The sequence below is a fragment of the Haliotis asinina genome, chromosome 9 (genome assembly GCF_037392515.1).
Source record: "Haliotis asinina isolate JCU_RB_2024 chromosome 9, JCU_Hal_asi_v2, whole genome shotgun sequence".
Lineage (NCBI taxonomy): Eukaryota > Metazoa > Mollusca > Gastropoda > Lepetellida > Haliotidae > Haliotis > Haliotis asinina.
In genome coordinates, this window is record NC_090288.1 from 62724125 (window position 1) to 62741808 (window position 17684).

The following is a 17684-nucleotide window of genomic DNA, read 5'->3' on the forward strand; positions in this document are numbered from 1 at the left end:
TTGGACTCGACTCCAAAAGTGTACTAGAATTTGATTGGACTCGACTCCAAAAATGTACTAGAATTTGATTGGACTCGACTCCAAAAGTGTACTAGAATTTGATTGGACTCGACTCCAAAAGTGTACTAGAATTTGTACTTTACCAAGAAAGTGTAATCCCAAATTGTTCATAACATCTGTTACATTTGACCACTTTCTAAATGGCATTGTGTAATCATACCTTTTGACAATGGCAGTTAAGTCTCACCGTCCTGTGAGAGACTCACATATCTTACATCAATATCACAAAATCATGCATTACCTCTCAAAAACTCCTGCATTATTGAAAATGCTTAAAAAAATTGTTTTCCTTTAAACGTAATTTTCGCTAAGACAGCATTGTCGTAGAACAGAATTGTCCAGTTTATAAGAAAATTATGAAATATTTTGTTGATTTTCATGAACAGCTTGTGGTAATTAGCCCTTAAGGACCTTAGGGACATTTTGTGGCCAGTCCTGTGATGAGAGGAATCTACTGTTTTCTTTTGGGGAGCAAAATCAGTGATGTATTTGTTGTGCTCATTGACAGTTATCAGTGATATGTTAGTACTGAAATACACAAAACAAACTACAGATCAGATGCAACAGCTATTGTATGTACATCAGTATAGTGTCCCATTGCAGCACTTATATTTCACTTCAATTTAAACATGGCCATTGCAGCAACAAGTGTTGGTTGCTATTGCAACAGTTAATGATCGTGTAATCTAATATGATATTGTGTGTAATGACATCACAACTTTTGTAATTACAACAGCCTGGCCACAACTGTGACACTTGAGACAGTGGAACAAAACCTGGGATCATACACATCACAAGGACATTTATGACTGTTTTAGATGCCCCTGTAATGTAGATAAGCTTTAGAGTGTTTACATATGTGTATCACATTTTTGTGAGGTTTTAAGTGCATTGTTACTGAGCTGTCTGTCTAGTACTTACACATCTAGTATTTTACATCTGCCACCTGGTGTCATAAATACAAGCAATGATGTGTGCAGTGCAAGGTTTGAAATATAACAGCCATATGTTCAGCCATAAACCTCTGAGTGAGTGAGTGAGTGAGTGAGTGAGTGAGTGAGTGAGTTTAGTCTTACGCCACTCTCGGCAATATTCCAGCTATATAGTGTCATAAATACAAGCAATGATGTGTGCAAGGTTTGAAATATAACAGAATCAGGTTCACCTGTAAGTGTATATAAGGTGAGGAATGCTAAGGTGGTTGCAATAACGACTGCTGAAATATTTTTCTCATGTTTTGTTTTTTTTTGGATTACATTAATTTGGTGGATTCAATGACAGTTTTAGTCTCTCATGTTCATTGGTTCAGATTTCCTTGCTAGACAAGAAATACAAACAGAAAGATTCTATGACATGAGCAAGGTACCTGAATGTAGAGGCTGAAGTAACTTGTCAACCCTTTGAAACTGGGTTGGAAGAAGCCAGAAATGCATTTTTATTGTGTCGTAAAAGTGTCTTTTTCATCAGAAATGTTGCTATTTTATGAAACGAAAATAAAGATTATTTTGATCTATTTTTTCTCCATTTTCCGTGTAATTTGGTTAAAAGACCTCACAAACAAAGTAGCATTCACTGAAAGGACTGTTCATGGTTTGATTCACACTAAACAGAACTTAAGGTAGCTAAGAGAAAGAGATTTGGACAATCCAATATATACGAATATGCATTGTTATTTACAACTGGTCAAATATAACATATATACTATATTTATGGTTACACCTCTTTGGTGAGCCTAGGTTCTAGTACTTTGTTTTGGAATGAGAACCCCAACTTTGAGAGGGAATCATGCCAGTTCACACATGTCCGAGGGGTACACAGGGGTAAACTAATGTTTAGTTTCTGAACATATATATAATTTTGACAGGAACAAACTAACACATTTTAATTGAAAAGGAGCCCCAGGGAGACCAGATATTCAGAAACAGAGGACATTTAGACTTGCATCATTGAACTCTTTAGCTTTGCAAAGAGAGCGTGGCAGTGATGAAACTACTCGGGTTCAGGGACTGTGACAGATTATATTGGATCTGGAGTATCAAATAGAACCAGCAGTGGATTAAAAGGTTAGATTGACAACTTTGTGCTGTGGTCATTAGAATTTCAAATTCTGGATGCTACTTAGTCTAAACAATTAAAATAATTAATTTTACTGAGAAACTGGAAATCCCACATGTAACGTTTTTATGATCCAAACTGATTTGTTACATTTGACTGCTTTCTGTTATGTGGTGTGTATGTAAGAGGAAGATTGTGTGAGAGATACCTGGCAAAAAACACATATCCCAGTTCTCAAGAGGCTGTCTCACTTGTGGCATTCAACAGAACATTGTGTTCTCTAAACCATGACTATCCTGTGCTGTCTGTACTCGTCAGAATGGTGTTTACTGTGATAGAGATCATAATTTATATATAAACTGTGATCATATGAGATCATCTTACATACTTTAAACACCCGTGAACATCTGGGCTTATATACGTATTGTTCTTTTTTGCCCATGCTTGTAGTAATGTAAAAGGCGACTGGTTGACTTGGTTGACACGTGACATTGTATCCCAGTAACATAGATCAATACTCGTTTTGTTAATCAGTGGATTGTCTGGTCCAGACTTGATTATTTACAGACCATGATCATGATCATTGTACAGGTGGAATACTGCTGAGTACAGCGTTAACCATCACACAGTAAGCGGTAACTAGTTACCATGGATACCATGGAAAATGTTCAAACAGTGTTATAACAGTTCCTGATAGGTTAAATTTGTTTGCCGAAATTGAATTTTAGTGAACAAGCTTAGTCTAGATGTGAAATTGTTTTAGTAGTAGATATTGGGCAGATATATGCTTGATGCCTAGCATGGTGGCAGTTGTTGGCCACTGAACTATGGACAAGCACTGAACAACTGGTTACTTTGGTGGACTTGTGCATTAGTATGAAGTGGAAAGGTAATGACATGCACATCAATAATAAGTTTTCAAATAAATACATTGTATTTGTATTGCTGGGTAAATGTGACGGTCAGTAACCATGATGATCATTGATGAATTGATGCATTGTAACCCATGTGAGTTGGAAAGTCTTTGAGCATTAATCCTGTCCTCATTAGCAAGGTTTCTGCAGAGAATTTATTTATAATCTGGCAGTATTCATTTATGACATCTAATAGAAGCACAGCAGCTTTAGGTCAGGTCTGGGTGTATTGATTTAGGGAATGCATGTAATGAATGGTTCATGTTGTGGCATTGACAAAATAATCTGCTCAACAAATGATGGTCAACAATCAATGTGGATAATTATCAAACAGTATCATATATACAAGTTCCTCATTCTGCTTGATATGCACCAAGTATAACCTATTCTGTCTGTTGAGATATGTACATAATCAGCGTTTTACCTTGACTTACAGAAGGGGGATGTATATACTCAGGGGTTTTACCTTGACTTGCAGAAGTGGAGGTCCAGGGGATGCATTTTTTCAGGGTTTTACCTTGACTCACTGAGATCCACACAATTTTACTGGTCCTTGCAGGTTATATGATGGCCCTGTAAAGTACTGACGTGATATTGTGCAATCAGCGGTCATGTGGACAGTGGTCATGGCTGATGGGTGAAATAACGGACAACAGATAAAGCGTAGGGGTGGTCTTGGTATTTTGTATGTCACTCCGGATTCAGTACTTTGGATTTTATGTGTCCATTCTCTACATTTGTGCATATTGTATGTATGTCACATAAGACCTTATATACTGCATCATCTCTAGTCTCAGTGATGGAGAGACTCACAGTGACTGATAGTCTCTATACATCATATCTCCTTGTTTCAAAGATGAAGAGACTTATGTGTTATGGAGACTGACAGTCTCACAGCATTTCTACCGAAGTGTTGAAGAGACAAGTGTATAACATTATTTAATTTTGTAAACAGTAGCTATTCTTAAGCTTTTTCTCTGTGTCAGCATACTTAGTGTTTCCACACCCTTCCATTGATGTGATAACTAGGCAGTTGGACTGCCCCATATAAAGTTTAGACATGAAAACGATATGTAAACTTCGTAACACCTGGAAATCTTCGGATATTTCCGTTTTTCATGGTGTGGTGATGATGATTGCAGCAACTGTGATATTGGTGATGGGAATGATCGATGGTGATGATTGCAGCAATTGTGATATTGGTGATGGGAATGATCGGTGGTGATGATTGCAGCAATTGTGATATTGGTGATGGGAATGATCGATGGTGATGATTGCAGCAATTGTGATATTGGTGATGGGAATGATCGATGGTGATGATTGCAGCAATTGTGATATTGGTGATGGGAATGATCGGTGGTGATGATTGCAGCAATTGTGATATTGGTGATGGGAATGATCGATGGTGATGATTGCAGCAATTGTGATATTGGTGATGGGAATGATCGGTGGTGATGATTGCAGCAATTGTGATATTGGTGATGGGAATGATCGATGGTGATGATTGCAGCAATTGTGATATTGGTGATGGGAATGATCGGTGGTGATGATTGCAGCAACTGTGATATTGGTGATGGGAATGATCGATGGTGATGATTGCAGCAACTGTGATATTGGTGATGGGAATGATCGATGGTGATGATTGCAGCAATTGTGATATTGGTGATGGGAATGATCGATGGTGATGATTGCAGCAATTGTGATATTGGTGATGGGAATGATCGATGGTGATGATTGCAGCAACTGTGATATTGGTGATGGGAATGATCGATGGTGATGATTGCAGCAACTGTGATATTGGTGATGGGAATGATCGGTGGTGATGATTGCAGCAACTGTGATATTGGTGATGGGAATGATCGATGGTGATGATTGCAGCAATTGTGGTATTGGTGATGGGAATGATCGATGGTGATGATTGCAGCAATTGTGATATTGGTGATGGGAATGATCGATGGTGATGATTGCAGCAACTGTGATATTGGTGATGGGAATGATCGATGGTGATGATTGCAGCAACTGTGATATTGGTGATGGGAATGATCGATGGTGATGATTGCAGCAATTGTGATATTGGTGATGGGAATGATCGGTGGTGATGATTGCAGCAATTGTGATATTGGTGATGGGAATGATCGATGGTGATGATTGCAGCAATTGTGATATTGGTGATGGGAATGATCGATGGTGATGATTGCAGCAACTGTGATATTGGTGATGGGAATGATCGGTGGTGATGATTGCAGCAATTGTGATATTGGTGATGGGAATGATCGGTGGTGATGATTGCAGCAATTGTGATATTGGTGATGGGAATGATCGATGGTGATGATTGCAGCAACTGTGATATTTGTGATGGGAATGATCGATGGTGATGATTGCAGCAATTGTGATATTGGTGATGGGAATGATCGGTGGTGATGGGAATGATCGGTGGTGATGATTGCAGCAATTGTGATATTGGTGATGGGAATGATCGGTGGTGATGATTGCAGCAATTGTGGTATTTGTGATGGGAATGATCATGGTGAAAGTTATATTTAACGGTCACATGCAACCAAAAAGTCAAACATAATTAAAATACAATTATCAATTATTCATGACATATAATATACATTGCTGCTAGTAAAAAAATAAATAAACAAAATTATAAGCGTACAAACACGATTCAAAAGTGTAATATTCTGTACTTGGGCTTACGTCCCTCGAAACGAAGCCTTCGGGAGAACCGAACCCAGTCATAGTGGGTGATGGTGCACTTAAGTGTAACGATGGCTTCCAATTGGCTGGTTCATTTGCTGATACACTGAGGGCTCATTGTGTGTACAGAAAGATGATCTGTTTGATGAACATTATAGAAGTATGGGGAGTCACAAGAAAGTCAGATTCTTTATGGATAACAACCTATTTTATTGTACTTGATGCGTCATTTCAGTATGGATTCATATATCGTTGTCAAACATAGTCATATGCGCTAGAAGAAGTTATTATCCATAAAGAATGTATATAGAGATGTTGGGTTTTGTGGATACATGTTCTCTGAATTTGTGTTTGATCCAGTCAGAATTCATCTCTGTAGAGATGGTAAACTACTGCGCGGCTGGAATCTGTCATTCATCCAAGCACACATGGTACAAAGCAGGACTTGAAACTGACAAGAGTTTGCACTAGTTTCCGTCAGATCCAGTCATCCGAGATAAATGGATGTAGTTTGTTTGCAATCCACAGACATAAAATATGTCATGTGTACAAGTATCACACCTGTCTAATTACATAATGTGGCAGAGACAGGACTCAGGTGCACGAGTCATAAATCAATTTATTTTGTTTATGGCGTATAGCCTGATAGGTGTCAAGTTCAATTGCGTGTGGTCAATGATTGAAACTCTGTATTGCATATTGTCGTTAGCAGACAGGCAGATAGCCATGTAGAAGTCAATAAACCAGACATTGATCTTTCTCTGTGACAGAGGCTGCTTACCACAATGAACAAATTTTTTGATGTAACGACTAGATTATTTACTTGTTTGTGTACACAACCAAGATTAGACTACTGCTCACGACCTCATACTCTGGGCAGGCATACTGTTTCAAGCTCCGTGAACCTATTCACTGCACATGCGTCATGGGCGCAGCGCAACACAGCTGTTGAAGCCCTTTTTGCCCCAGCGCTGGGGGAAATTTAATGAATCATTTGAACTCCGATTTCACAGGCTTTTTTTTCATTGCGTTTTTTTTTTCAACTTTATAGGTTGAATTGGCATTTTTGATGATTTGTTTTGGTAAGTGCATACTGAAAGGTATCAGAATCTACAAAGTTGTATTTTACGTTGCATGTGACCTTTAACCGGAGTGTTAAGTTTGGCTTGAAGTTGAGTTCTTCATTTTGTTCAAGTGTTTGGGAATGTCTTGGATATGAATGTGTTAAATATTTACTCATTATAACCAACGATCTCTGATCAGTGATAATGTCCTGACCAGGCCAAGTTGCTGTCTAGTCTTGTTGACTTTTTGAGAGTGGAGAAACTAGTAACCACTGTGTTGATATTAAGTTGTACTTTCCCTTGTTTCAGTTGTGCCAGATATTATTTACGTTTCTATTTTGTTGTGACTAAATGTGTTTGTTAAATCTTAAGGAAGCACTGTGATTTGGTTGTGTTTTTCTTTATAAATCAAGCATTAAATCGATTACAAGTAGTTTCTTGTTTAAAAGAATTCTTTGAGTATTTTGCAATATATTCTTTGAATGGCATTTTAGAATTTGACATTGACAAACTTTCTTGGATAACAACTTCTTTATTATGATAGTGTGATGTTTCAGTACAGATTCTTGCACTGTAACAGTGTGAGAATTCCTGCTGGACAACGGTGCAAGAGTCTGTACCGAAACGTCGCATTGTCATAAGGAAGAAGTTGCTATCCATAAAGCTCGCCAATCTTATCGCAATACATATGACATGGCTATTTATCACAATATGACAATTCTCTGCAATACCCACCACTATTAGGAATCTGGTATATATTCTGCCACCTGGTGTCAACTGGAAACTAGTATGTATTCTGCCACCTGGTGTCAACTGGAAACTAGTATGTATTCTGCCACCTGGTGTCAACTAGGAACTGACATGTATTCTGCCACCTGGTGTCAGCTAGGAACTGACATGTATTCTGTCACCTGGTGTCAGCTGGAAACTAGTTTGTATTCTGCCACCTGGTGTCAGCTGGAAACTAGTATGTATTCTGCCACCTGGTGTCAACTGGAAACTAGTATGTATTCTGCCACCTTGTGTCAACTGGAAACTGGCATGTATACTGCCACCTCAGGTGTCAGCTGAAAACTGGCATGTATTCTGTCACCTGGTGTCAACTAGAAACTGACATGTATTCTGCCACCTGGTGTCATTACTATAAGCACTGCTATGTGTTTTGCCAAGTGGTGTCATCACTAGAAAACCTGTGTATGTGCTGCCACCTGGTATCATGACTATATTTGTTTTTCAGAGGGATCCCTTGAGTTGCACCTTGTTTGGGACAAACAGTGAGTAGAAATGTGATCATAAAGTACAATGTATGATGTTGCTTGTCAGCAGTGTTTATCAAGTATAGCTTGTGAAATCCGAGTTAGCAATGAAGTTAAAAATCTCCTTGTCAGAGATCAGTAACAGGATGTTGTTATCTACTGACTTGGTGTCTTGTCGTCGTATTCCAACTGCAGAGATCAATGCCCATGATGGCAATCTCTAGATTTTCAGGCCCTGACTTGATTGTTTACAGATTACCATCAGAGAAAAAGACTGTTGCCAAGTGCCATTTCCCACTTAACTTTCATCATGTGTATATACCTTTATCTCTGCCATGTACAGTTGGTTTTTATATAGGTCAATGTAGTATTTTTGGCCTGCCCAATGATCTTGAGTGCCTGAAGTCAACTAATGGCACCAAGTTGTCAGGCACACTGACTTGGTTGACACATGTCATCATATCCCTACTTCACAGATCAAAGTAACAAAACTGAAGTGATCAGTGTCCCGACCAAAAACTGTTCTCTTGTTCTGGTAAGGAAGTTATATTTTATGAGTGCTTTGATGGAAAATATTATCAAACTTGGCTGACAGACAGAGTGAGTTTGGTTTTACGCTGCTTTTAGCTGTATTCCAGCAATATCACTGCGGGAACACCAGAAATGGACTTCACACATTGAACCCATGTGGGTATTCAAACCCGGGTCTTGTGACTAGCCAACACTATAACTACTAGACTCCCCACTGCCCCTCAAGTTAGGTGATCATATGAATGATATATCATACTTGCTCACAAAGACTGTTGTTATTTGGGAACCTACATGTTAAAATGGTTTTGATTTTGTTCTGTAACAAATAGTGACGTTATTTTAAGCACGTGATAGTGATCATGATAAATCTAAGAGTGAAGGGCCATCATTGTCTTTGTTGTATGGTCTATTTAGATATGTTTTATATCATGAAACACAAAGGGTCATTCAAAAAAGTGCCTAAAAATCGTCCTGAGACTTTATGACAGGAAACAGTAAAATCTCACCAATTTATGGCATCTCTGTTGCAAATAACGGAGGACCTCTTCAGAACCAGATATGTGATGAATAGATTAAGAGAAATACGACAAGAACACAGCATGTGATAAACAATGACTTGCTGTTCACAAGACATTTCCTGTCTGCAGGTTGCAGGAATGGCATGCTTCCAGCCCACCTGGGAGGTCCATTCATGGGGTCCCCTGACTCTCTCAAGGTGGAAGGAACATACTTCTTAAGTTCAAAAGGAAACCTCAACCCACAGCTGATTTTCTCATGGAGGCCCCCTGCAACAGGTACATGCTCTGCTGGGTTGATATGTAGTGTTGGAAGTCAGTCTCATATATATATGATTGAAAATGTAAGGACCAAGTTACTGAATGTTTGCATGTCATGAACTCCCCAAATAACAGACACACTGAGTAGGGAGCAAGTGAATAAGTGAGTATGGTTTTATGCCACTTTTAGCAATATTCCATCAATATTGTGGACACCAGAAATGCCCTTCACACATTATACTCATGGAGTGGGGGAGTCAAACCTGGGTCTTCAACATAATGAGTGAATGCTTTAGCCACTAGGCTACCGCATCACCCTTGAGGGATGAGAGCTGCGTGGCTGGGATGGTTGTCTCGTGCTCCAAATGTTTCACCATTACACCATTTGGCGTATGTACAAGCTTTATTCATGTATATTTGTGCAGTGAAACATAGTTTGATGGCCATCCTCATTGACTTCGCATTCAATTTCTTAATGACTTCACACTACGAGATATAGAAAAAGGTTGCTTGACAAAAGTGATAAGTGTACATATGATATAGACAGTGACCATGTGTCACCATTTGGATGATAAGGGCAACAATCCTGAATGTGATGCACTACTAATATCATATTTTGTCTACATAGTGTTTGACTGTATATGTGCTTATACCCACTTGCAGGGTATGCTGTGACTGTATAGGCAAGGAAGGACATTGACATCCATGTTTGATTGTGTTTTGCAGCTGCTGGCTTCAGTCATCTGAAGGGCTTCTATGTAGAAATACAGAGATTAACGGGGATCTCTTCTAGACCTGATTTTTATTGTCGTGTGTTTGATCTTAGTGAGAACAACTTTACAGCACAGGACCATAAGGTATGTACATTGGATAATGTATTCAAATACTGCAGAGAGGAAAGAATTTTTACCAGTTCTTATAACTAATTGAACAAAGCAGGACCATCACGGATAAATTGAAAGCATCAGCTAAACTACTCTTTTGTAAAATGTGATAACTGCCTATATATACACAGAAAAAATATTGGTCAAGTTTAATGCCACTCACTAGTAAGAAGTTAAAAGGACAAATGACCATCAGTGTGTTTTATGTTGATGGTCAGTGCAAAATATTCTCTTGTCTTGCTGTGTGAATGCTATTAAGGTTCGTGAAAAGGCTGCTTGAAGCTATGTGGAATGTCAGCAAGGATGTGCATATCGTATATTCCAAACTAAGGGTTTTTGGCAACTAAGTTGAGGAAAATCTGAATTTGGGACACAAGTTATATATATATTTTCCCAGTATAGAAAGATGAACTGCAATCAATGTGTTGATTGAAAACAAGAAGCTTCTTCTATTTCTGCCCTCTTACTAGTTTAGGAGAAGTCACCTCTACAAAGTTATAATAATATTTGAGGCGTACTAGTTTCAGTAGAAAGTGTTTACATCTGAATACTAGCTTGTAAGACATGCATGACAATTTTATGGATAGCAACTTCTTGGGTTTATTTTCATGACGTTTCGGGGCTTATCCTAGCCCCCTCATCAGGTTGAGCTGAACTGAACAGTAAGGCTAACTGTTAAATGTGCCCATGACCTCACAATGCTTATCATAAGCTCAACCTGATGAGGGGGCTAGGATAACCCCTGAAACGTCGTGAAAATAAACCCAAGAAGTTGCTATCCATAAAATTGTCATGAATTACCATGCCAACTTCTAAATGCCTTTGAAGAATCATAGCTTGTAAGAGGGTTAGATATATCCCTGGCCAGGTTGTCAGTGATGTTGTCATGTATTGTTAGTGTTGTAGCTGATGGATATTTCAGGTACACTCCAAATGATAAAAGCATATGGATTCAGTCCAGCTTTAGGGATAGTTAAAAATTTATGGCAACGATGTAATGATTAGGATTTTTATGTACAAGCATGTACAATATGGATGACCTCTCAAAAATGACACCACCACTGCAACCATGCCATGTTCAAAATCATTGAATGAAACAATGGAATATCTACTGCTCAAAGTCATGTATTGTTGTGTTATATCTCTCAATTTCAGCTGGAATTCAAAAAGAAATTGATGGGAATTCCTTTTGGAAGAGATTTATTGTATCAAATGAAGATATATACCTTGCCAATGTCAGCAGAATCAACTCCAAAGTCAGCCTTCTTTATACTTCCGCCTTACCTTGGTAATATTTCAACATTTTTTGATGACATGTAATTAAGAAGTTGTGAAGTCGTAAATTAAATAGAAATTAGGATATATACAGTTGTTTTAGTTTATTTTAATACATGCCAATTAAGACCCAAATTCAATTGACTTGGAGCCCATTTCACTGTTTTGCAATTCTTTGAAAAGGAACACCTTGTAGGTTTTGTTTCATTATGACCATTGCTTCTGCTAGTTTTCTACAAGGTCACTGAATTTTTATTGCAGCAAAGGGAAAAGCTACAGCAGTAGACTGGTCGACCTCAATGTCCTACAAGACTGATAATCTCACAGCACCAGCAAGGATTACAGTGCTGTTCAGTCTAGCACCGAAACAGTTTAATATCAAGAAGTATGACATTGAACTGGTCAGCAGTCTTGATGCTAAAAATGTGATGTTCAACTGCGTTGTCAGCACCCTGGATGATTACACATGTCAGGGAAAAGTAAGCGCATATGTTCTTAAGCATCCCCAGTGTGATTTATTGCTGTAGTTCATGGAACCATGAGGGAAGAAAGAGCCCTCTACAGGGAATGTACAGCAAAACCTGTTTTAAGCAACTGTTGAGAATCAATGTCAGAGAATAGCCAGTCCCTGTCATCCACTAAAGTCTGTAATATGGGTACATCAGAAGTGGGCTTCACGTACTCTATCCATGTGGCAGATGAGCAGATGATTTAGCCGTCAGGCTGCTACCACGATTGATGATGAGATTTGAAGCCACAATCTACCCAGTTATGTACATACTTCATCAATACAGTGGGCATTATATCATTGGTGTACAGATGTTAATATTTGTCTTTTGTCCAGACTTTCCCGAAACCACCAGAGGATGCAGAGAACATAGAACACACCTTCTATGATCTTCCAGCAGCTATATACAAAGTGTGGGTGAGTGTACCTTTACAGCTGTCCCCTTATTGAACACATTGGGTATTTGTGAGCCAAATGTAGCTGTAGGAAGTCTGGGTCTTGTTTCACAATGCGCTATGACTGTCAAATGTCTATGTTACAGTATAGGAGGTGCGTCAGTTGTGGCATTGTGAAAGCTTTGTTAAACGATACACAGTGATGATACATTGTGTACTTAGTGTTTGTCATCCAGACTTTTGCATTTTATGTTAAGATTTATGTTTTGCTTGTTAACAGATATATTTTGAGATACAGATTTATGTTAAAGTTACTCTGTCTTATGTTGTCCGCGACCCATGAAGGTCCGAGGTAGAATAGGCCTGCAGCAATCCATGCTTGCCCTCTACGGCGACTGTGCTTGTCGTAAGAGGCGACTAACGGGATCGGGTGGTCAGACTCGCTGACTTGGTTGACACATGTCATCGGTTCCCAATTGCACAGATCAATGCTCATGTTGTTGATCACTGTATTGTCTGGTCCAGACTTGATTATTTACAGACCGCTGCCATATAGCTGGAATATTACTGAGTGAAATGTGAAAGTGAACACACTCACTCATGTTGTCAGCTCTCTTTTGTTCTTTTTATGTGGAGTGGAAAACGAAGTTTCTATGTTCTTGTGCCACCCAGCCTGAACACACCCTGCTCCATCATGTCTATGCTGCATTGTACACAACCACATGAAGCTCAGGCAAAATGTGTGTGTTGTCCTGGACCACCATGTCACACCCAACCCAAGTCATTGTCTTTCTTGTTGCCTACTTGAAGTACAGGTGACCTCTTACACATAAAACATCCTTCAGTCATCTTATATATCTACCCAGAAGGGTTGAGGAGGTTATCACATACCTTTATTCATCTTGCTACTCATCATGAAGACGAATGTTTGGTTGTTGAGGAAGATTGATTCTGCTCCAAATGATCCACACTCATCCAAGCTCAGTTCTGCAGTCTTCTAAATCATGATCAGTGTCTGGTGTATAGGAAGGCAGTTCCTCAGTTTAAGGAGATTTCACGGCACATCAGGCCAACCCCTTCCTTGATGCATCTTCCAAAACATTCCTTGATAAGAATCACCTCCCCTTGTTGAGAGACCCGATGTATGTGGTTGTGAGGGATTCAGGGAACTCTGCTGGTTCATCTGTGACTCACCATGGTATGTTAGATCAAGGATCAGGGCATATTTTAAGGGATGCATTGCATTCCTACATGAGCATATCGAAGTTGTTTTGGAACAGATCATCCACTTCCCTTTTACACGACTGTTCTCAGAAGGAGAGGACAGAGAAGTTGGAAGTCTTTGTGAAACCCTGATTCTCCTCATCCTATCAAAAAAATTCCCTCCTGCTCGACTATCCAGAACTTCTCAGACGGTCAAATTTCAAAAGGAAACATTTAGTGAATATCTTAGATTTGTGACCTAACATTGTAGATTTGGGACTTCATAATATTGTGTTTGAAATCTGTACTATCACTAATTGCAACCTTGTTTATTGTTTGTTCAGAATATTATTAAATATTGTAGAATTGTCTGTGTTCTGTTTTGCTGGTTCAAGAAAGCTCACAAAACTAACTGTAGTGGTGGTTACAAGAAGGCTGTGTGGTTGGACAAAGAAGTAGTTTTTGAGGGGCAGGTTCACATCTTTAACTACAGATTTGCAAACTGTTTTTCTTTTCACATGTCTCTGTGGAACAGTTTGAAGGACTGACTGTTTTGTTGCTTAGTGTTGCAAAGGGATTTTCATCGCACATTCTCATTGAACAAACAGCTGCAACACTTGCACAGTAAATGATCCTCTCCAGGACTGATCGTTGTAATAGTCTGCTCCGTTGCAACATATCAGAAGGCTTCAAAAAGTCCTCTTACATCACTCAGTACTGCACTACTTAGGTATCTTTAGTACTCATATATTTCTATTGGCTGCTAGTCAGAGAAAGGATGCAGTATAACATCCTCACCATCACATATCAGTGTGTCAGTTATCAGCTCTTGGTTATCTGTGTGATCTAGTAGAAGAACTGTGTCCCTACAAGAACTGTATGTTCCAGTGACGAAATGCCACTTAAGGTCCCCAAAATCAAGCTCAAGACATTTGGTGGAAGAACATTCACATATAGCACTGCTGTTGAATGGAAAGCTCTTCTAATTAATCAGAAATTTAACCCAACTATAACTCAGTTCAAGAAGCACCTGAAGACCTAACTGTTCAATGGATTGTAAACATGTTATATCTATTCACTCTGTTGGTGCTTTGATCAGACATTGGTGTGGAGTTAAGTGCAATGCACGAATCCATAATATTAGTATTATCATTATTACCCTTTTTTGAATGAAAGTAGCCAACTAGCAAACTAGTCATCTTGTGGCTGTCTTCTAAGTGGGCTTGTCTACAACACACTTTCAAACTCTTGGGATATTGTTAGAGAGTAGATGTTGATAAGTGTGAACATTTTAGGCATGATTTATGTATGTAATGTTTATCCTATGTAACATGATCAACACCTGCCCATTCCAGATATACTACTTATCCTATGTAACATGATCAACACCTGCCCATTCCAGATATACTACTTGTCCTATGTAACATGATCAACACCTGCCCATTCCAGATATACCACTTGTCCTATGTAACATGATCAACACCTGCCCATTCCAGATATACCACTTGTCCTATGTAACATGATCAACACCTGCCCATTCCAGATATACCACTTGTCCTATGTAACATGATCAACACCTGCCCATTCCAGATATACTACTTGTCCTATGTAACATGATCAACACCTGCCCATTCCAGATATACTACTTATCCTATGTAACATGATCAACACCTGCCCATTCCAGATATACCACTTGTCCTATGTAACATGATCAACACCTGCCCATTCCAGATATACCACTTGTCCTATGTAACATGATCAACACCTGCCCATTCCAGATATACTACTTGTCCTATGTAACATGATCAACACCTGCCCATTCCAGATATACTACTTATCCTATGTAACATGATCAACACCTGCCCATTCCAGATATACCACTTGTCCTATGTAACATGATCAACACCTGCCCATTCCAGATATACCACTTGTCCTATGTAACATGATCAACACCTGCCCATTCCAGATATACTACTTGTCCTATGTAACATGATCAACACCTGCCCATTCCAGATATACTACTTATCCTATGTAACATGATCAACACCTGCCCATTCCAGATATACCACTTGTCCTATGTAACATGATCAACACCTGCCCATTCCAGATATACTACTTGTCCTATGTAACATGATCAACACCTGCCCATTCCAGATATACTACTTGTCCTATGTAACATGATCAACACCTGCCCATTCCAGATATACTACTTGTCCTATGTAACATGATCAACACCTGCCCATTCCAGATATACCACTTGTCCTATGTAACATGATCAACACCTGCCCATTCCAGATATACTACTTATCCTATGTAACATGATCAACACCTGCCCATTCCAGATATACCACTTGTCCTATGTAACATGATCAACACCTGCCCATTCCAGATATACCACTTGTCCTATGTAACATGATCAGCACCTGCCCATTCCAGATATACTACTTGTCCTATGTAACATGATCAACACCTGCCCATTCCAGATATACTACTTGTCCTATGTAACATGATCAGCACCTGCCCATTCCAGATATACTACTTGTCCTATGTAACATGATCAGCACCTGCCCATTCCAGATATACTACTTGTCCTATGTAACATGATCAACACCTGCCCATTCCAGATATACTACTTGTCCTATGTAACATGATCAGCACCTGCCCATTCCAGATATACTACTTGTCCTATGTAACATGATCAGCACCTGCCCATTCCAGATATACTACTTGTCCTATGTAACATGATCAGCACCTGCCCATTCCAGATATACTACTTGTCCTATGTAACATGATCAGCACCTGCCCATTCCAGATATACTACTTATCCTATGTAACATGATCAACACCTGCCCATTCCAGATATACTACTTATCCTGTGTAACATGATCAACACCTGCCCATTCCAGATATACTACTTGTCCTATGTAACATGATCAACACCTGCCCATTCCAGATATACTACTTATCCTATGTAACATGATCAACACCTGCCCTTTCCAGATATACCACTTGTCCTATGTAACATGATCAACACCTGCCCATTCCAGATATACTACTTATCCTATGTAACATGATCAACACCTGCCCATTCCAGATATACTACTTATCCTGTGTAACATGATCAACACCTGCCCATTCCAGATATACTACTTATCCTATGTAACATGATCAACACCTGCCCATTCCAGATATACCACTTGTCCTATGTAACATGATCAACACCTGCCCATTCCAGATATACCACTTGTCCTATGTAACATGATCAACACCTGCCCATTCCAGATATACCACTTGTCCTATGTAACATGATCAACACCTGCCCATTCCAGATATACCACTTGTCCTGTGTAACATGATCAACACCTGCCCATTCCAGATATACCACTTGTCCTATGTAACATGATCAACACCTGCCCATTCCAGATATACTACTTATCCTGTGTAACATGATCAACACCTGCCCATTCCAGATATACTACTTATCCTATGTAACATGATCAACACCTGCCCATTCCAGATATACCACTTGTCCTATGTAACATGATCAACACCTGCCCATTCCAGATATACCACTTGTCCTATGTAACATGATCAGCACCTGCCCATTCCAGATATACTACTTGTCCTATGTAACATGATCAACACCTGCCCATTCCAGATATACTACTTGTCCTATGTAACATGATCAGCACCTGCCCATTCCAGATATACCACTTGTCCTATGTAACATGATCAACACCTGCCCATTCCAGATATACTACTTGTCCTATGTAACATGATCAACACCTGCCCATTCCAGATATACTACTTATCCTATGTAACATGATCAACACCTGCCCATTCCAGATATACCACTTGTCCTATGTAACATGATCAACACCTGCCCATTCCAGATATACTACTTGTCCTATGTAACATGATCAACACCTGCCCATTCCAGATATACTACTTGTCCTATGTAACATGATCAACACCTGCCCATTCCAGATATACCACTTGTCCTATGTAACATGATCAACACCTGCCCATTCCAGATATACCACTTGTCCTATGTAACATGATC

General features: G+C 39.2%; 2 protein-coding genes across 2 annotated transcripts in view; one reads left to right on the forward strand and one right to left on the reverse strand.

The window, feature by feature from the left end:
• LOC137296089 (protein rolling stone-like) overlaps nt 1–17684 on the reverse strand; it is a 355451-nt gene that overhangs the window by 137082 nt on the left and 200685 nt on the right. The gene's annotated exons all lie outside the window — the stretch shown is intronic.
• Nucleotides 1–17684, forward strand: part of LOC137296087 (interleukin cytokine receptor-related protein 1-like) — a 35610-nt gene that overhangs the window by 3994 nt on the left and 13932 nt on the right. Inside the window, exons 2-7 of the mRNA XM_067827752.1 lie at nt 8031–8067; nt 9228–9374; nt 10083–10213; nt 11396–11528; nt 11777–11994; nt 12360–12440. Coding sequence (XP_067683853.1) covers nt 8031–8067; nt 9228–9374; nt 10083–10213; nt 11396–11528; nt 11777–11994; nt 12360–12440 — 747 coding nt within the window. The remainder of the gene's footprint in view (nt 1–8030; nt 8068–9227; nt 9375–10082; nt 10214–11395; nt 11529–11776; nt 11995–12359; nt 12441–17684) is intronic.